Source organism: Ambystoma mexicanum, chromosome 7q (genome assembly GCF_040938575.1).
Source record: "Ambystoma mexicanum isolate Mex_15411 chromosome 7q, UKY_AmexF1_1, whole genome shotgun sequence".
In the NCBI taxonomy this organism is placed as follows: Eukaryota; Metazoa; Chordata; class Amphibia; order Caudata; family Ambystomatidae; genus Ambystoma; species Ambystoma mexicanum.
In genome coordinates this window covers 611,753,010-611,774,692 of record NC_090941.1, presented here as the reverse complement: position 1 = coordinate 611,774,692, position 21,683 = coordinate 611,753,010, and the positions used below count along the sequence as shown (strand labels likewise).

Here is a 21,683-nt window from a genome sequence, read left to right as displayed (position 1 = left end):
GTTTTGTTTTTGAAAGTCTGTTGTGCTCCAACAATGCTAGTATTGCTAACTTTGTAGGGAGATTAAAATAAAGAGTGATGTGCCTGTCAAATGTCTTTTCATACGCAGAAAAGAGATTCACGTTATTTAAATTAAACTTCCTGTAAAGTGTATGGCTAAGCGTATGGTCTGGTCAGGTTTTAAGGTGCTACATCTTATAAAGTAAACCCCATGCAAGGTATATTGTTACGTTAAATTGCTCCATCATGTCTAAGGGGTTGCACAATTCTGTATGTGAGTGGCCTAGGTATCTGAAACTTTCTATAGACCTGTGTTTCTATTTAACCAGGGTGGAAATAATCAAAAGAAGGAAAACTGGACATGTCGTGGGGTCAAAGAATACATTATTTGTGTGATTCTAAGCCAAATGGTGTTTGCAATTTGTGTATAAAGTGAATTGTTAGGAGAGAAAAGCAGTTGGGGCACAGGGTGAGGTAACGTGCCTTGTGATTTATGCAAATGTTAATTGTTCCTATTCATTAATAAATATATATTCTTTCTACACACTGGCCTGATTTTTGGTTTGACTATGGCCCAGGGGTGAGGGATCTACGTGGTAGGATATGGTTCATAGATAGGGCTAGACTGAATTATGGAAAAAGCTGTATTGGTGTGGCGCTTTTGATTGGGGAGGGCAAACTCCCTGGATTAATTGTTGCCCTATAAATATGTCTGCTGACTCTGTTTCCTTATAGCTAATTTATTTTCAGTTTGATGATATATCACCGCAAAATCCTTGAAACTCACTGAAAAAACTGTATTTGAGGACAGGTAGTGTGACTTTCATGCGGCTGGTTTCCACATTCTGCAGTTAAGGCATCTATGTCACCTTAATACCCTTGATGTGCTTCTTTTGACCTTACCAATCGATTAAAGAGCCCATCAGGAACTATATCACTGAGTACATTGCCAATGAAAACAACTTCAACATCACTCATGGCATTACCTATGTCATCTTAGACGATATTAAAATCAAGGAGGTGAGAAGCCTGCATTAAAAATTATAATGTACAATTGTTGTAAGTGGATCTAAGTAGACTTACTGCAACAGACATAGGATTCTACGTGAAAGATTCCGATTCTTCTCCAAAACATCAGTATTTCAGGCGCCAGAAATATCTGGACTTTCACCAAAGATGCTGTGATCGATCTTGGATATGCCATCAGCATTGGTCTGGGTGAAGAGGCATTTGTATATGTCATGCTCCTCGCCAGAATGTCTATGATATCTTTCAACAACTCTGCATCGTTTTTATTGCGAATTGGGAGGACTGAAAGAGAGACAGAAGGGCTGGGCCTAAGATGTCCCAGTTGGGACAAAAAGGAACCCTCTCAAACTCAAAATTCTAACCCTGGCCTTGGATAAAGCAAACTAGAAAGGTGATAAACCAGGTGAAATTGTTGATTTAATGCCACAAGATCAGGGGGTTACAAAACACAGAACAGTGTAAAAGCATTATAAAACAAGATGAAACAATGAATAGCATACAACAAGAGGGGAAATAAATATGGAAGAAGTCAATACTACAAATAATGTCAGCATGTTGATGTGCATTTTTTAATCAGGGGGCGGGAGGGCACACTCAAGCCGGCACAGCAATAGCCTTTTCACTGCTTGCCACAGTCTCTCTGTGGAGCTCTGGGTGTGCATATCCACAATCTTGTGCATCGTAGATTGAGTGGATCTTGATGCTGTAAAGGTCTAAAGGCTATAATGGCAATTTTCGTATTGACCTAGCACAGCACAAATAACTTCTGACGATCATTCAGGATCGGGGGAATAAGCTCAAAGCTCAAGACATGTGGCAACAATCCACCATGGGCATTGTGCACCAGCTATAGTTTTTGAATTAGACAGCAGTTTTTCTTAAAGCCTATTTCAAAAGTGTAGTCACGTCAAAACAAAGAAGTGGTTAATAATGAGAGGTCAGTAGATAACATGACAGGGCAGATGCCTCTCAGTGTCCTGAGATAAAAATACCTGGGCTACAGTATCTTGTTCTTGAAGATTAAGGTTAAAGTCAAATAGGATTTCCCAGTTATGCATTTGAATAGCTGGGCAGGGTTTCATACCCGTTATTAGTGCAAACACATGCCCCTGGACCTAACCTTAGGTATTTCTGAATCCACATTCCTTATTCCCATGTCCTCTGATTTCAGTCTGAGCCAGTTGGCCACCATCGAAGTGGTGAATTTACTCAGGTTAATTGTCAGGGACTCAAAGACTGCCTGAGAGTTTGGAATGAGGCCGGCCTCATTCTGTATCTGGGCCATACCGAGGACACTGCAACCATGTCTCGAAGGTTATCACCCAGTAGCCTGATATACACATTGAAAAGTCGGGGTGAAAGCAGGCCCCTGAAGACCCACAGGAAACATGATTTATTAGTGAGACATTGAAATCCGCTGGCCTACTGTTTCCTTCAGGGAGGAAGAATGGTTTCTCAAATACTTATAGGCCCCGAACTCAAGCCAATAGCTCACCATGATCATTGCTGTCAAAGGCAGCTGATGAGTTGAACATGACAAGGACGGAAATAAATTTCCTGTCCGGAGCCATTATCTTATCCACCACGCATACCTGGGAGACTCGTTCATGACCTCTCTAAAGTCAGAGATATCAAAAGATTCATCTTCTTAATCCAAAGAATGTATCTATTTGAGTGAATACTACCTTCTTCAGGGCCGATGGTTAGTGCGATATTTGGAGAGAGCATCAACAGCAGGGCAGCTTTTTGGAGTAGGTTGGCACCAGTGCCCTTTTCATTGGGGTGGTGACTTGTTAATCATTCTGCCATTCATGTACTACTGTTCCAAAGGTATCTCTAAGGAGGACTGGTGGGCAATGATTTAAGTCTCAGATCTTCTGATTAATACCAGCCCGTAATGTGAAAAATGTGGTGCTCGTCACAGAGCTAAAACTGTCCATTGCCTTGGGGATGAAAGGCAGATGTGGATTTAGCACTGCATTAATGACTGCAGGGATGCTCCCTATCTTGTCCTCAAAGAACCCATGAAATTCACTGCAGCACTCATGAGTTGGGGCAACCGTGATGGTCACAGAGTCTTTGGGACCCAGATTATGCATCATCACGCTCCGTCATGCTCCATGTTACCCTTTCTCGAGGTTGCCATCCTCCTGACACGCGTAATTTATTCCCCTTGAAGATTGCACCTTTGTACATGAATGGAGTGATCCTCAAGGTTAGCTGGTCAGATTCCTTCTGGCTCCTAAACCAGTGGCTCTCTTTCTTTGCCTGGGATGTGGACTTACTATTGTTGCTGCTTTTAGAGCAAATGTATTATTAATTCACAGAGGACCTTAACATTCTCACTTGGTCAAATCCATCCAATCAGATCAATGCGTTCAAAGGATTTGACCTGCAACAGGGCATGAAGAGCCACATAAGTCGCTTTTGATGACATTTAGGTAAGGTAATGGCACATGTATCTCTTTCTAGGAGGAAATCCGCCCTTAATGATTCACATGCAGGTTAAACAATACAGATTTTGGGAGTGCTCAGGCAGATGGAATTTCCTACAGAAACTGAATGACAATTTACACAGGCAGCACATGCACGTGGGTAGGGGATTTACTACGGTTTGTGCACGGCAACTCACAGCAGCAGATTAGCCTTGCTCAGCATGGGGCGCAAAAGCCTGACGCGCGTGACAGGCTCGTGCGGTGAGCTACAGCGAACAGGGAGAATATCCTCTCTTCAGCTTCAAAATTGTTTTTTGATCCCCAAAACTCTTTTCTGCTCATGAACTCCATTTAAACTCCCAACTTCAAAAGTCTGCGGAACATTGGTGGTCAATCAATTTTAACGGCGCACGCTGTGCAAGGCAAACAAGTGGAAAATAGTTGGCTTGGAGAAGAGTTTTTGCCGCGCTTTGGCGCTTAACGCCCTCGGAGGACCGAGCAACCTTTTCCCATGCATGACTGCAAGAGCACTAAGGGGGGTTGCCAACACACTCTACTCAGCCGGCAGTGCGATAATTGCAATAATTGGAACATTTTGCTTCTTTGTGGTCTGTGAGTTTCGACCAACTGGCAACATTCCTCGATGCCACTAGGTCTCGGATCAAGGGGCGAGTGAGGTGGAATGCCTGAGTGCCAGGCTCCTCTTCTGTGGCCATTCAAAGATACAAACAGAAAGTCACATTAAGGAACGTGTATGGGCCCTCCAATTAGTGCATTCACTTCTACATAGACAGATCGAATTTGGTAGCAAAGACAGAACAGAACCATTTACTGGAATGAGCCCGCCCACTTCCTTGATGTAGCGCTTGCATAATCTGCCCCTGCCTCTAGTGGCCTGGCCTGGTAGAGAGTGTCCAGGAGGGCCTATACCATGCAGGACACAACGATTAATGGTTCTTGTAAATGTTGAAGGCAGGAAGGCAGTAAATGTAAGGCAGGAAGAGAAGAATTTAATTTGAGCGATCTCTTTAGGGTGCACCTGAAGTAAGGACATAGGCCCATGATGGGGTTTGTGTTGCTTCCCGGTGGATTTGTAACATCTATTTTATTTTTTTGTGTGATCTGTGACATGTTTAAAAAGTGATTCGCTTTTTTGACGGTCATTGTTGGAATGCTGATTTATGAACTATTTTATTTGTTTCATAATTATTTAGCAGGAAACAAGATTTTTACTATTTTTTTCTTTTTTTTTGATGGGGATGTTGTGTGTTTGGAGGGCCCACCTTTCACTCGGTTTTGAAGGAATAGGCAGAGAGGGGTCTAAGATTTGTGTTTCCCTGCCAAACTCCCTTTTTATTTTTTTAGTGGAATGGCTTAGCCTTCATCCAGCCAGGTTTTAAAGAAAATCACTGGCCCAATTTTCTTTGGAACGTTTATAGTTTAGTGAAAAACACAGTTTTGCATTTTGCAACAAGCTACTTCGAGTTTTATTCCTAAAAAGCCCTGACATACAAAAACATTTCTGATGATTTTGAAAAAATGTTTTTCTTGCGGATGTTCAACAGCAACAGCAGCAAATCACTCGTTATTGTTTAGCTTCTCTTGAATCAGGACCAGCAACGAAACCTGATAATGGCGCTTCATCTTAACGGTAAGGCCTTCTGAATATCGATTAGCTTCTCGAAGAAGGGTCCTATGTGGCCTGGAAAGCTGGATTTCACAAGCGTGCTTATGTCAAGTAATTCTGTTGGCATTTTTCTTGTTTCTTTTTTCAAACAACAAGCTATACTTTCTGTTAACGCGACACCCTATTTAAACACTATCTAAATGGTTCTCATTTTCTGTTTAGCCTTTTAACAGTTAGGTACTTTTGTTCCACTGGGCCTGCTCGTCTTTGAACTGATTACTGTGGTTGGCAAACTGGCTGTTTCCCTGCAGTGACAACCATTTCTGTTAACAAAACGACTTCCCAACATGGCTCCCGAGGTTGCCTCCAAGCCTCTAGCCCTGAAATAGTATTTGCTCTATCGTAAGCCACCATCTTTCACTGTCTCGGCAGTCCTAGGTTCTGCAGCCTTTCCTCAGTACATGTAAGGGTGAAACCTTGACCACAGTGTTGCCTATCTCCTTTTATCTGCTAATATGACTGCATCCGTGTGGACAGCTCATTTGCAAAGCACCGGTCTCTGCCCTGAGGGAAGCCTGTATTTTTTAAGCTCAAATTCCACGCAGACGTTCATTCTTATGAGGTTGATAATTCAAGTACCATACAATGGGATAATAATACAACCAGTTGAGTGCTTAGAAGCAGGAGGAATTCCTCATGAGGTGCTATATAAGAATGCTAATTCCTACCCTCCAGAACTGCACAGAGTGCTTCATCACTATTTATATTATAAATTCAATCAATGTTACATTGCGACACCTCTCTTCTCGTGCTCCCCAGCACCCCTTTACCTCTACTCACAGCCCTGTCGCATTGTTAAGCCTCTCAGAGGACGTCAGATATGATCAACTCAAGTTCCGAAGACTTTTGGCTTTCACCCCAAACTGATTGTCAGGGTCTCTGTGCCTTCAAGTAAGCTCTTGGCACTAAGTTCTATTGCAGCATGTTTAAATCGCTACTTTTGGGGGAAGCACAGGAGGGGAGCAATTTTCTGTATCACTGGCTGTTGTGGAACCGTGGTTCTGCACATCAAACCAGTGTACAATTATGATGTTTGTTCACTGCTGTACCTTCATGGCAATGACTGAGGTTGAGATGTACCTGAAGGTGTTTACTCACACAGATACAAATTATTAACAGATTTCTGTTATGTACTGTCTTCCATGCCTGTGTGTGAGTGAATGGAAACTTGAGTGGCAGACAGTTGCATGGTCTCTGGTGGATGGAGACTTGGGTGCCTGGCTGCTGTATGGTCTCTGGTGAATGGAACCTTGGGTGTCTGGCTGCTGCATGCTCTGGTGAATGGAACCTTGGGTGCCTGGCTGCTGCATGGCCTCTGGTGAATGAGACATTGGGTGTCTGTCTGCTGCATGGTCTCTGGAGAATGGAACCTTAGGTGACTGGCTGCTGGATGGTCTCTGGTGAATGGAACCTTGGGTGCCTGGATGCTGCATGGGCTCTGTTGAATAGAACCTTGGGTGACTGGCTGACACATGGTCTCTGGTGAAGGGATCCTTGGGTGCCTGGCTGCTGCATGGTCTCTGGTGAATGGAATCTATTGTGGCTAGCTGCTGCATGGTGTCTTTCGACTGGAACCTTGGATGCCTGACAGGTGCATGATCTCTTGTGAATAAAACATTGGGTGCCTGGCCTCTGCATGGTATCTGGTGAATGGAACCTTGGGTGCCTGACTGCTGCATGGTCTCTTGTGAATTAAACATTGGGTGCCTGGCTGCTGCATGGTCTCTGGTGAATGGAACCTTGGGTGCCTGACTGTTGCATGGTCTCTTGTGAATTAAATATTGGGTGCCTGGCTTCTGCATGGTCTCTGGTGAATGGAACATTGGGTGCCTGACTGTTGCATGGTCTCTTGTGAAATAAACATTGGGTGCCTGGCTGCTGCATGGTCTCTTGTGGATGGAAACCTGGGTGCCTGGCTGCTGCATTGTCTCTGGTGGATGTAACCCTGGGTGCCTGGCTAATGTAGGGTCTCAGGTGAATGGAACATTGGGTGCCTGGCTGGTGCGTGGCCTGTGGTCAATGAGACATTAGGTGTCTGTATGCTACATGGTCTCTGGTGGATGGAACCTTGGGGCCCGGCTGCTGCATGGTCTCTGGTGAATGGAACATTGGGTGCCTGGCTGCTACATGGCCTCTGGAGAATGGAACCTTAGATGACTGGCTGCTGCGTGGTCTCTGGTGAATGGAACCTTGGGTGTCTGGCTGCTGCATGGTCTCTGGTGAATGGAACCTTGGGTGCCTGGCTGCTGCATGGTCTCTGGTGAATGAGACATTGGGTGTCTGTCTGCTGCATGGTCTCTGGAGAATGGAACCTTAGGTGACTGGCTGCTGGATGGTCTCTGGTGAATAGGACCTTGGGTGCCTGGATGCTGCATGGTCTCTGTTGAATAGAACCTTGGGTGACTGGCTGACACATGGTCTCTGGTGAATGGATCCTTGAGTGCCTGGCTGCTGCATGGTCTCTGGTGAACGGAACCTATAGTGGCTAGCTGCTGCATGGTGTCTTGTGACTGGAACCTTGGATGCCTGACAGGTGCATGGTCTCTTGTGAATAAAGCATTGGGTGCCTGGCTTCTGCATGGTCTCTGGTGAATAGAACCTTGGGTGCCTGACTGCTGCATGGTCTCTTGTGAATGAAACATTGGGTGCCTGGCTTCTGCATGGTATCTGGTGAATGGAACCTTGGGTGCCTGACTGCTGTATGGTCTCTTGTGAATGAAACATTGGGTGCCTGGCTGCTGCATTGTCTCTGGTGGGTGTAACCTTGGGTGCCTGACTGTTGCATGGTCTCTTGTGAATTAAACATTGGGTGCCTGGCTGCTGCATGGTCTCTTGTGGATGGAAACCTGGGTGCCTGCCTGCTGCATTGTCTCTGGTGGATGTAACCTTGGGTGCCTGGCTGATATAGGGTCTCTGGTGAATGGAAATAACGGTGCCTGGCTGCTGCATGGCCACTTGGAATATTCCTAGAGTGTTCCTTGTCATAGTTTGCTGTCTTTCCCCAAGGTGTGGATCGCCAGTAGCTCTGTCTTCCCTATACTTACCCCTACCTGCTTCACTGAGTGATCCCGACTTCAATAAGGCCAGTTAAGTGTACCTCCTGCCTCCTGTCATCCTTGTACTCCCAGGACTTCTTAATATCACAGATTCCTAGAATGCCTACATAAACTAAGGCCTAATGCATTAATATGCAACAAATAAACACCTATGGCGTGTGAGCACAGATTCCCTGCCCTCTAACTAGAAAATCACTTTGTGGGAGTTTACTTTCATAGCACGGATGTCACAATGGAAATTCCTCTCTGGTGATTGTTCTTTGTCGTGTGCTGTTTTGTGGCCTTCGTTGTGTTGTATATTATATGTGTCTCTAAGTACATGCTAGTACATGATATTCTAGATTCTTCATGATCTTTTTCTCTATTTCTCGCTCCTGCCGCTGTCAACTTTCTAATATTGAAATAACTCGTAATTTTCTTTTTCTGCTGCTATATTATTTCTCTGGTTTGTTGTCGCCTGTTTATTGATCTTCTCTTCACTTTGGCCTTCCTGCATCTCATCTTCCCACTCTTCCATCATCCGTTATTCAGTTCGGGTTCTGTGTTCTCTTGCTCCTCTGGTTTTTATTTATTCTGCTCTACTTTCTTTGCAATGGCTCTCTTTTGAAAATGTATATGTTTGTTTAAGTGCATCAAAGAGTATATATATACCTTAGATTACATTTCAGATAATCTCATTTAGCCAGTGATCTGGCATTACGATGTGCTGGGGACGGGAGGGCTCATAGACTCTGCCCTTTTTCTACCTATTCATAGCTACTGCTCCATGTCAGGGTAGCTATACCTCCCCTGCACCTAAATTGCACTAAAAATGCATACTATTTTTTGACTCTTCTGCATTTAATATTAGAAAACAGCTGAAAGTGATTTTTTTATTTCATTGTGCTTTCTTTGTGTCTCTCTTCAACAAATGCTTGATATGATAAGTGTTTTATGTATTTGTGTTTTTATATTATTGACATGCATTGTTATATATCGATTAAAATATGCTTTTTTGATACTATGCCTTTGGTAGGACACATAATTTGGTGAGATTCAACATCACCTTTTGAGTAGTCTACCTACGCCTGGCGTGTGTTTGAGGTGGGTCGCTGGTGGTGATACTGCTGCTTTATTGCTCCTGATACATCTGACAGTGATCATGGACATGTCCCCCTGCCCCATCTGACAGTCATCATCAACTTGCCCTCCTGATCCATCCGGCAAGCACCTTGCCATGGGACTGCCCTCCTAATCCATCTGACAATCATCCTAGACAAGCCCTGCTAAAACATTATGATCATGCTCTCCTATTCATCTGACAGACACAATGGACATGCCCCCTTGATCCTTCCCACAGACACCATGGTGATTCCCTTCTCATGAACCATTGAAAACACACTGTGGTAATCCACTGTTCTTGCGCCATCTGAGGGACACCATGAGCATGCCCTCCCCCTGACCCATCGGATGGAGGTTCACAGGGTAGAAATCTGAGGACGTACCTTCACAAGCTCCATCACGAGGTACAGCTCCATCGGCATGTCCATCTCCTCAATCAGGAGCACAATGTTGGGATGCTTGACCTTTCTCAAGATGGATACTTCATTCTGGATCATGTGCTCCTGCCAAAGAGTAAATACAACAACAAAAAACAATTCTGAGAGGCATGGAAAGAGAAAGCATTGATATCCACACTTGTCAAGCTTCAGTAAAGAAAGCGCTCTTGGACACATCCCACTAGAGACAGGCTCAGCACTTGGAACCCCAGTGGCATTCCATTGCCAACCTGATCACAGGCATGGCCAGGCAAGCCTGCAATCACTTGGTGTCTTCTCCCCCTGGCACTGTCCCATGGTGGTTCCCATACCAAACCTCAACAGACTGACTCAGGCGAACATCCACAACGAGCTCTTCTTTCATTTGGGACATTTTATTTCTGTGTTTCTCAGACTAATCCTTCAAGGTTTTTAGCTAGCCAGGATTACACATTATAAATGTCAGGTTGCCAGGAATCAGAGTTGGAGTGAGAAGTTCAGACTCCACTCTGCTGATAGTTTCATATTCATATTTTGTGCGCGTATTTTATCAGAGTGAAGGCATGTCTCCCATTTAACACAGCCTTTACCATCCTCGATATTTCCGCCCTGATTCACAAAGAAATGTGAAAAAACAGAGACAAGTGTATCAGGTACAATGCGGGCTTGTGAACAGGCGCACATTGTTCATACATGGCAAGTCTCTCAACTCATACACCTGTGGAGGGTGTGATACGTCTTGGAGTCAGTTCATTCACACGACAAGCCCTTTACCCGCCAAAACAGTTCAATGGGCTATCACTCAATACCAGTGAACATCTAATGGTTGTGAGGTATGCCGCAGTGAGCCACACAGCATTATCTATGCAGCATAAACTGCACATGCGCACGACGCCCACATTCGCAGGCCTAAGTGCAAAGCAGGGAAAAACACAAAGAAAAGATAGAAGTGAAATAATGTGTGCTGACGCATGCACCTTTAGAAGTAGTGTTAAACTGATGTGAACGTGAAAGACTTTTAGGAAACAAAGTAACAGAAAAAGGAAAATTATGGCCTGTGCATTTTTCAGAGCTACAAATTTGACTACCCCTTCCTCTCGACCCCCCCCAATGTTGAAAAAGGTGCAAGTTAATCTTTGCGACAAAAACAGTAAGTGGTTTGCTCCTTTTTTGTGAATCTACACATTTTTCGTAGAGTTGCCTCTAAGTGTAGGCAAGTCACTCCTGGGCATTGCCTCTATTTTAGACACTTCTTTGCCAACTCCTATTTAACGCATGAACATTGGGGCCAATTGGGGCTTGGTTCCATTTACGCCCATCGTGCGGCATACGTGCACACATTTTGCACAAGTGGGTCAATCTGTGCAAACGCATAACAAGCATTGTTTGTGTGCATTTGTATCCAGTCCCATATTGTGAATCATGCGCAGTTTGCGAGCATGTAAGTTCCAATGCTTTTGGTGCTCAAATGCCTTTGAACTGGAAGAGAAGCCCTGCGTATCAAGCCCACTGTCTACTGCTCACCCAAGCACCACTCCCATGCTAACTAAGGTGGTGGCATCTCGGGCGGATAGCTCAGGGGCAATGTGCTCGCCTTGGAAGCAAGATGACGCAGAGCAACACGGGCTCGATCCCCAGGTCCGCGCTTAGAATCCTCTGGGTACTAAGCGAGTTATAAGTAACCAATTACAATCTCTTCTTATGACATGTAGGATATGTGTCTGACTTCCTTAGTGGCTCCGCCTTTACAGAAAGAACCTTTCTCTGCGTGCTGTACATAGACCTTTGCTCAGGCTGGCGTGCGATGGAATCAAAGGTTAAGGCGACTCCGACAATCCACACATAACTCACAATGCACATGACGTCACCCTTATCGCTACAGGTGACATCAACAGAGACATTACGTATGACATCACATCTGACATCCACACTGGCTTTATCAAGCATATCAACATTATCACTCTGAATGAATACTTGGCAAAGGGATTACCCTCCCAAATGAACAGCAGACCTATGAAAACTTCCCTAGTTTTTAGGTTTTGCATTGTCACCATCCTTTTATTCATCTCTTGCTTTCGTTTTTTTTTAGTGTTTTAATTATAGTTTTTTTCAACAAGTGTATAGGCCCAGCAGTCACTGCGGCCAGGGTGTAGCCTGCAGCATGGCGCAGGCACAGTGAGAACCCAATCGGCATGGCCAATGGCTATGTGCAGCGGATGCAGTGCGGTGGGCGTGGCAAAGCTGTAATCCACCACTGCACTGCCCCACGGGCATGGTTGGTAGCTACGTTCTGCAGCCACTGCACCATGGGCATGGCCTAGGGCATTGCCACAGGCCCCGTGATATTCCCTGCACTGCTCACTGGGTGCGGCCAGTGGGCACGCAGTAACCCTATTTACCAAAGGCGCATCCGCGTGTGATGTCAGATTTTATGCTACATTATGGCAAAATCTACGTTGTTTGAATGAGACATTTGCTATTGTTGTTCCAGCCAACCCCTTTTGGCCTTGAACTCCTGGTTGGAACTTCACAAAACATTTCAAAAATATGACTAGTTGGCTACATGTGTTTTATAGAACAAGTCATGCAGTTCTGTCAACAAGGGGGAAGATACATGGGATGGGGTTTGGCTGCATGTGATTGGATTGCTCGGCCCTTCCGGCCTGGTAGATGCTGCTGCAATGCCATGTTGTTTGGTTTGGGAGCTGCGCTTGTATGATAATAGGCCTGCTGTACATGGGTGTTGATGCCCTACTGTGGTCAAATGTGTTTTACTTTCATCCCCTGAGTTACCACTGAGTAATCCAGCTGAAATACCGTTTCTATGCTCTAAGTATACAAAAGGGTATAGCGAGCCTCAAATGTCACCTGGATTTAGAAAGATGGGAAGATTTGCTCTTTGAAGCAGGGCAGGAAAACTCAAAGTATTTCTGGAAAAGGGCTAACCATGGTACTTAACATCTGCCAGAATCAAATTTAATATTTACAAATGTACAGAATTCTGCGTGGCCATCTCATGTTTTAAATCTATATAGGGTTTGAGAGTATGGACCCTATAAATATACATAATTTAGACAATAGACAGCTGCCATTCACTATCATGGAAGTATCAACAGCTGTGAACAAACAAATGTTGGGCAGAAGACCCGGACTGGATGGAATAGCGGCTAACTCCCATAGAAGCCTTGTGGAGTTCTTGGTTCCTTAACTTACAAGAAGGTTTAACATCTTTATGGAGCAAAACTCATTCCATAAATCTTGAAGACATGCTATTATCTTCCCTATTTATGAAAAGGGACCTCCAAATTGTTATCAACCTATATCTCTCTTAAAATCTGTGTCCAAGATATCTGGCCTAGTAATCCTTGCCAGTCTGCAATCCTGACTGGCCGAAGTCCTGAACCTTTGATAAGGTGAATAGACAGAAATGATGGCAGGGCTTGAAGACCATAAAATGCACAAAAGGTGTATTGCAGATACTAATCCTTCTACACCAAGAATCGAAGGGCTGTGTATGCTTGGACAGGGACGGCCAATACACTTCCCGGTTCCCCGCAGAGACTGATATTATACAAGGATACATGGTAGCGTGTTTCTACTTTTCCCCCTGCACATTAATAGGCTAATGGACATGCTAATTCACTCTGTGACTGATGTACCTCATTTAGGCAAGCTAAGTATACTGGTCTTGGCATATGCCGACAACACAGTTCTGCTTGACAGAATGCACCGGTCGTTAAAAATACTGATGGACACTTAATCCAATTGTTTGCACGATTTAATTCTCAATATGAATGTGTTAAAGTCTGTGGTGATGATATGTACTCCAGGTCCAAAGAGAGGTCTAGCTAGTGACCCAACCTTCTTTGCTTAGGGGGAGCTGATGAAGCTTACCAATGATTATGATTTTTTAGGCATTACATTTTCTTCACCTTTTAATTGGGCAGCTATTAAAAATGTGCCAAGCAATGATTATAATTGTACTTTTATAACACGCTTAATACCAACAAGTGGTTTCTAACCATGGGATCGGGATTCAAATCTGTGTTGCGCTGCGTTGTCTTGCTTGCAAGACAAACGCGCTGCCCCTGCGCTGTCCTTCCTGCTTTTTAGGGTGGGATCTCTCGCTTCGGCAGGCTGTATAAGTGCTGCCCCTTGAATTGATGCTCAGGGTATACATGGTGGAAGTAAAAGCGATTGCAAAATACGGGGAAGAGATTCGGAGCGACTTGAACATGGCTAATATGAAGACTAAAAAACATGTTTTTTTTAAAGAACCTACTGGGCTTCCCATCCTCAGCTCCTAATGTCACGGTCCCTACTGACTGAATTGGGATTCCCATTCTTAGAAGATTAACTTCAACTTGAACCTGTGATACTTTGCTTCAGAATATGGGCAAATAGAAAAGCAATTTTAACTCAATCCATGTTATCTCGCATTGTATTCTCCTGGAAAATCCCACTAGAATGCTGTGGTTATTTTATATTAAGCAGATGATAAGCAGGATCAGCGCAAGCAACTTCTTTACTAATCCAACCTGCATTCCACGTTCATCATTAAAAGAAATATTGTACTCAAAGAGAGAAGATAGATTATGAAACAGACAAATCACTCGTGTAATCTTTGTAACAACTCAGCTCTCCAAGTAATTTCCCACAAGAACGATTGCTCTTCACTAGAACAAGATTTAGGGCCCGATTAATGGAATTTGTTGCACGGTTCAAAGAGACTTTGCACTGCTGAAAAAAGTGACTTTGCACTGCTGACACAAACCCTGATTCATGGTTCTGTGCAAAGTGAAGTGAATTTTTGCAGTGCAAAGTCAGTGCAAATTCATTTTGTACTGCAAAAATGACATTGTACTGACTTTGCACTGCAAAAATACACTTTGCACAGTTCCATAAATCAGGGTTTGTGTCGGCAGTGCAAAGTCACTTTTCAGCAGTGCAAAGTCACTTTGAACTGTGCAGAAAAACGTCCATGAATCGGGCCCTATACATGCATCCCTTGAGAGCGGTCACAGCTAAATTGACTTTGCCCTTCGCATCTGACACCAATGCTTTACATTGTAACTTGACCAAGGGAGGATCGAGTGCACTTTTTATTTTTCTGTCCTGCTTAGGTATTGATTAGAAGGAGCATTGTAGTCCCTCTATTGAGAAATTGAACTTTGCACAATGCAGAATGGCTATGTATCATCTTCTGCTGGCAGAACCGACATTGACTACACAGACACGGTGGACTGATCTCAGAGCAGCTTTGAAACTCAGACAACATTTTCTGCAATAGAATATATTTTATGAAATTAATGCCTTTTGTCTTTGTATTGTTGTGAGGTTTTATTGAATACGTTTTATGGATACCTTTTAATCCCAATTAAATGTTGATTGATTGATGATAGGACTGCTTCAAATGCGTATTTAAGTTCTCGTATGTCACTAACACTTTTGAGCAAATGCAAAAAATAAAGGTTCAGACACAGGGGGTGAAGTCATCTTGTGCCCATATTTAAGGGGGCAGTTGTGGCGTATGTCCCGGGTCTTCTGAAACCCACTGCCGGGAGATTTGGGCCTTCAGCCGAGCCACCCCATTCTTCTGCGCTCTCCCCTTACAGACACGGGTGAAAGTGGACTTCAATCCCACGTCCCCAACCCGGATCCCAACGTTAGGAACATATTTTGTTTGTATTACGCATTATTTATTTATTTATTCGCATTTGTTTAGCGCACAGGGAGCCCAGCGGGCATCGTGGCGCTTCTTACAGATATGAAAATGACTTGTTGTACATACAGTGAAGTCATTACTTAGTTGCAAGAGAAGAGTAGTAGTTACAGGAGAGGAGGAGAAAGAGTAGACGACACGAAGAAAGAGGAATTAGTTAAACAAGGTGGTTTTCAGTTTTTTTCGGAAGGCAGTGAGAGAGGTTTCTGCTCTGAGCATGCTAGGTAGTGCGTTCCAAAGCTGATGGGCAATGTAGGGGAAGCTTATTCCACCTGCTCTAGCTTGTTTGATGCGTGGGACCCTAAATTGGTTGGTGTGGCATTGCCTTGTTGGTCTGGTGGAGTGAGATCTGGCTAGCGTATCAGACAGGTATGAGGGTGCAGACAGGTTGATACATTTATGTGCAGTGGTTAGTATTTTGAATGTAATGCGCTCTTTGACAGGTACCCAGTGTGCTGCCTTTCTGGCTTGCGCGATGTGGTCCCTTTTTGGTATATTGAGAGCTGCTCTTAGTGCATTATTCTGTGTTGTTTGGAGTTTATTGAGATTGGAGTTGGAGGTGCCAGCCAATAGCGCATTACAATCATCTAGTTTGGCTCCAATGGTGGCTCTGGCAATTGAAAGGCAGTTATCTTTGGTTAGGAAAGGTTTGATGGCATTAATGAGCTTGGTGCTCAGGGCGGAGGCAGAAACAATGGAGTTGACTTGCTTGTCCATGGAGAGTGAGACGTCAATGTGGACCCCTAGTGTTTTAACAGAAGGTAGAACTGGGATGACACAATTGTCTATGCAGAGGTTGGTGTAGAGTGGGTCGAGGTTCGTGAGAGTGGATTTTTGACCAAGGATGAGAATTTCTGTCTTATCTCCGTTAAGACATAGGCCGTTCGTGGCCATCCACGCTTGGATGGTGGCGTATATATTCTGGAGGGTGGCTGCGTCCTGATGGTAGTCCTGATGGTAGAGTCCTGTGAGCGGGAGGAGCACTTGGGCATCGTCAGCGTAGTTGGTGTATGTGATTCCAAGTGCGTCCAGTTTATCAAAGAGAGATTTGGTAAAAAGATTATAGAGGGTAGGAGCCGTACGTGAGCCCTGAGGGACTCCATACCTGATGGTGGTAGGCTCTGCGTTTGCTATATTGGAAAACACTTTCATCACTCTTCCTTCGAGGAAGGAGGTGATCCAGTTTGTGGCTTGTTTGGAGAAATGTGCGGCCTGAGTGAGATGGTCCGTGAGGATGGCATGATCGACTAAATCAAATGCCGCCGAGAGGTCTAGGAGGAGCAGAAGGGCCGGCTTGCCTTTATCTAGAATTAGGGTAATTTGGTTTTTCAGATCTAGTAAAGCAGTTTCAGTGCCATGACCTTTGCGGAGTTCCGGACTGCCTTTTACCTAGGACAGCATTGTTTTCCAGGTAGGACTGTATCTGCATATGTGCAGCTTTATCTAAGATTTTTAGAAGAAATGGAACTGTTGTAATGGGCCAGTAGTTGTTAGGTTGGGCAGGGTCCAGGGTTGGTTTCTTTAAGAGCGGGCGCACCCACGCCTCTTTAAGGCTGTCAGGGACTTTGCCCGTCTTGAATGAGGCGTTAATTAATGCTGTGATGATCGGTGTGAGGGGTGCCACACACTCTTTAATAATGTTGGGGGGGTGCATATATCGCATTTTCATTGAGATGGTTTGAGCTGTTTGAGGATGTGGAGAGCATCTGATTCGGTGATTGGAGAAAAATTGCATTTGGAGGTGTACTTATCTTTAGAGGTATTGACGGAGAGGGTCTGTTGGGGGTGCAGAGCCTTGAAGTGTTCTGCTATTTTGTTTTGAAGAAGGTCTATTTTGTTTAACATCGCTGTTTGGATGCTATTGCACCAGGGTTCATCCTTAACAATCTCGTCTGTACAGATTGGGGGGACAGTGAGCTCATTAAAGATGGTGAAAAGCTCTTTTGAGTGGGAGTTGGCTTCCATGATACGTTTATTGTAGGTTTCTGACTTTGCCTTAAATATGGCACTTTTGTATTTTTTAGAAATACAAAGAAAGTCTACTTTGGTGGCATCACAGGGATTGGCCTGCCATGTTTTGAGGGCTTGGCGCTTGCATTGGCGTAGATTTAATAAGTCCTCCGTGAACCATGAGTTGGAGTGAAATGATTTTTTTTTGTTTGTTTTCAAGAGGAGCTGCAGCGTTGATGGCATGGGTGAGGGTGTCTTTGAAGATCTCTGCTAGAATGTTGGGGTCAGAGGAGAAAGGAGGTGCTAAGCAGGGGTTGTTGAGAAAGGGACGTATATTGTCTGCTGTAAGTTTTTTGGCACTTCTGGCTAGCTTTGCCGGTGCAGGTATTAGTGGTTTGGAGTATAAGGATATGGGGATGCAGAATTGAAGGCAGTTGTGATCAGACCATGGAAAGGCTGTGTTAGAGTTGAGGGTGGAACCACAGTTGTGATCTGCCACCCAATCTAAGATACGGCCTTGATTATGGGTCGGGGCAGTAACTATCTGTGTGAATCCTAGATCTGTGAGGTTTCTGGCGAGAGTGGTGGCTGCTTTGTCAAGTTTGTCATTGTATCCAAGGTTTAGGTCTCCTAGAAGCAGTGTTTTGGAAGTTTGTTTGATGTTTTTTTCCAAGGAGATGGTTGACTATGCCTGTGAAGTTATTGACAGGGCCTGGGGGTCTATATCTGACATGAATGTTTACTGTATCTTTAGGGGAGAGGGTACGTTTGGCTGAGAGGATGTCGGTGGTGTCTTCCCCGGTGGTGGGAGTCTGTCTTAAGGCTAGGGTGTCTTTAAAAATGAGTGCGACCCCACCTCCCGTTTAAGCTAATCTGTCCTGTCTTAAGATCGAGTAACCTGACGGTACAGCTAGGCTGATGGTAGGGCCAGAGGCAGAATGCAACCATGTTTCTGTTATGGCTAACATATCTAAGTCTTGGCTGGTAATAATATCATTGACTTCTAAAGCGTGGGCGTTGAGTGAGCAAACATTTAATAGAGCACATTTAATTTGTTGGAGCTTTTTTGATTGTGGTGGTTTGAGGTCGGTAGTTGGAATGAGCTTTTTGGTAGTGTGAGTAGGCTTATTGGTCATGTGATGTCTGGGAGGAGAGAGCGTCATAACCCTGTTTAGGTGCTCATGGGTAATAGTGTATGGCGGGCGGCAGGTCTTAGCGTGAGTGCGTTATCCTAAGCCTAAGCCTTGTACAAAAGTGACATGTAAGGTGCGAAAGATGTGCTGACACCATAAGCCGCTCCTCCGACAAAAGAGGCAGTTTATGAAAAGCACACCAAGGCCATCTTTGCACAGACACCTGTGCATACTCCTTTTTTTTCTGGCAATAAATGATTGTTGGAAAGGTTAATACAGTTCTTTCCATGGGGAGCAAAGTTGAAGGCTTACCCAAAATTGTCATTTCTTATGGTCCAATGTCATTAAAAGATTTTTAGGACAGGCATACATTTGCGTTGCTGCGCCGCGGTCCACAGACCCGGCAGCGAGCCCAGAGCCCACAGAAAAATATGACAGTTCTTTTAAAAGGGAAATATTTTCTGCATTTCAGGCTTCCGTCGCCTCCCCTTCTGTAAGGGCATTCCACAGGGCTGCTCTGTATAATTTTTCAGTTTTGGATCAGCCAATCCCACTCCTCTCGGGAGGATAGCTCAGGGGCAATGTGCTCACTTTGGAACAAGAGGACTCGGAGCAAATAATAATGATAATTTGGCATTTATATAGCGCTACGAACCCTCAGGTATCTGAGCGCTGCTTATTATTACCCACGGTGTGTGGTGCTCATTTATCGACCTAGAAGGATGAAAGGCTGAGTTTGGCACTGCTGGGATTCGAACCTGCTGATGTCAAAGTGAGCGCTCTACTTGCTGTGCCACTTGACCAGCATAACACAGGCTCGGGTCGCGCTTAGAAACCTCTAGTTATTAGGAGTGTTATAAATTACCTATCATATCATATCATGTTTGATTTTGGGTCCATGAATACATCTAGGCTACTGAAAATAAGGCAAACTGGAAGCACTACTTTTGTGATTGACCCCCAGCAAAACCTATAGTATGACATATATTTTTGGGAAAGTTTCTGAGAGTTTCATGGAATGGTGCAAACATTACCATGGTGACTATAAGTCAACAATAACTACAGATTTGCTTTCATCAACAGTACAATACATATACAGGCCTTGCTCTCTATGCATCAATTCTGAAAAATAATCACACAAGTAAAAAAGTGCTTAGGATGTCTTTTTTTTACTTCCGTGATTCCAAGTCCTGCACAGGCCACCTTATTGACAAAGGTGCCCTACCCATTTCCAGGGGCTGTGCTGCCCAACGCACGAGGCTCGGGAGGATAGCTCCAGGGCAACTTGCTCGCCTTAGAAGCAAGATGTGAACAACACAGGTTCGATCCCCGGGTCGCACTTAGAAGAAACCTTTGGGTATTAAGCACATTATAAATAACCAATCATAAAATCATGTCATGGTGCACTGGCTGGTGCGCATGCAAACATGCTCCCGACACGGATGTACGATGAGATTCCAGCTCCCACGTCGACATGGAGAACGACGGACCCTTCAACGATCTTTGATTGTGAAATGCAGAAAAAGAAAGCTAACTCTAGGCCTGTTTGGGTGCTGTGATGATGTCCAGGTCAGTAATAGCCATTTCATGCATCGCACCTTTCCCTGTGCCTGTTCTGAACAAGTGCAGGAGAATTTTTTTATTAACATTTATAAAGCGCGCCACAGCCCTGAGGCATCGAGGCGCTTTAATTTTGTGTGCATTTAAAATTGTTTCTGAATTCGGGGTGCAATTTAGATGCACAGAAAGATGCCTTTCCATTCCCTACTTAGCACAAGTGTACATGGGGAGGACATCAGACTGTGTGCATTCGCCATCTTTGAGGATAAGGGGCACTTTTTGGGCACAAATGCAGAGGAGGCTCTCGCGCATCCCTCTATTTCCCCAGAAAAGCGCTCGGCAATTGGGTCCTATATGGTGACAAGTCTATATGATTCTTTCTCTCTCCTCCCTCTCTTTTCACATGCACTTTTTCATCCTTCTTCTGTTCCTCACTGCAGAGTCAGGCTGGGACATAAAATAGGCCCAGGTACCCAAAAAGCACCCCACATTCATGAAGTGTAGTTTAATCTGTTTGTGTGATATTAGGGAGCATAACTGTGAGAATAGTTGTGGCAGGCGATAAGATGCAAAGCACATTGGACTCGTGACAAAGCAGCAGATGCATGGTGCTCAAAGTGTCTTCATTGCCCTACATTTGGCCACAAATTCTGCCCGCACATGCCTGTCACAAAGTCTTTAGGCATTCCCCTGATGTCAGGGCCGGCCTTATGGCAGGGCCAACCGGGCAACCGCCCAGGACACCATTAGCCTCCCGCCACGCCAGCTCGACGTTGCCTTTCAAGGTCTCCCCCGAGCTGGCGTGGTGGGAGAAGGCGCGACAGGCGCCCTATAGATATGAAATGTGCCCAGCTCTTGGGAGCAGAGCGCATTTAATAAAAATAGGGTGCTGAAAGCATTGGCGCCTATTGAAAAAAGTGGCCTCTTCTCCCCCTGCATGACATGGGGCGCGCAGAGGGAGAAGGAGGGGCGCAACATTTTGTTTTTGCCGGCCAGGGCCCTGCGACCGCTAAGGCCAGCTCTGTCTGCAGCCTTATAAGCCAGTGGGAGCTGCCTCACTGGAACATTCTCTCACTCTTTCATGTACCCATCTCTCTCCAATTACTTATCGAACGTAACCACTCATCGATCTCTAGCCTTCCTTAACTAATTCCTCCCTCCTCTTTCCTCGTCGGATTCCATCCTCTTCTCATTCAATTACCATCTGCCAAAAGTCCCCCTCCGCTCTCCCGCTTGTTTTCTCTTGTTGCCTCTAACAGCTTTCCACCTTCCAACTCACCCACTGCAATGTGTGTCCAGAGACACAGGACTTCACTGAAGCACAGAGCGTGATTTCTTTCTCCTAGATGTGTTGAGTTCTTTTGCACACGTGTCCCCCAACCGGGTCACACACAACATTGGAAAGCCTACTTGTGAGATGAAGCCTGTACACCAGTAGCAGAGGCGTAGACAGGGTTTGGGCCTGAGTGGGCAAAGCCCACCCAAAATCTGTAAATGCCCACTCAGCAGCACTGTGTGGGCATTTACAGGTGGTAATGTCACTGCGGTGGGCCCAAGTACATTAGCTTCAGGCCCACTCGTTAGACAATCCTGGC

The 21,683-nt window shown here is 44.9% G+C and overlaps 1 protein-coding gene across 5 annotated transcripts in view; it reads right to left on the bottom strand.

Moving 5' to 3' along the window:
• DCLK1 (doublecortin like kinase 1) overlaps positions 1-21,683 on the bottom strand; it is a 1,453,755-nt gene that overhangs the window by 172,542 nt on the left and 1,259,530 nt on the right. For all 5 annotated transcript variants that reach the window (XM_069640761.1, XM_069640762.1, XM_069640764.1 and 2 more), the window contains one exon: positions 9,691-9,810. In XM_069640761.1, coding sequence (XP_069496862.1) covers positions 9,691-9,810 — 120 coding nt within the window. The remainder of the gene's footprint in view (positions 1-9,690; positions 9,811-21,683) is intronic.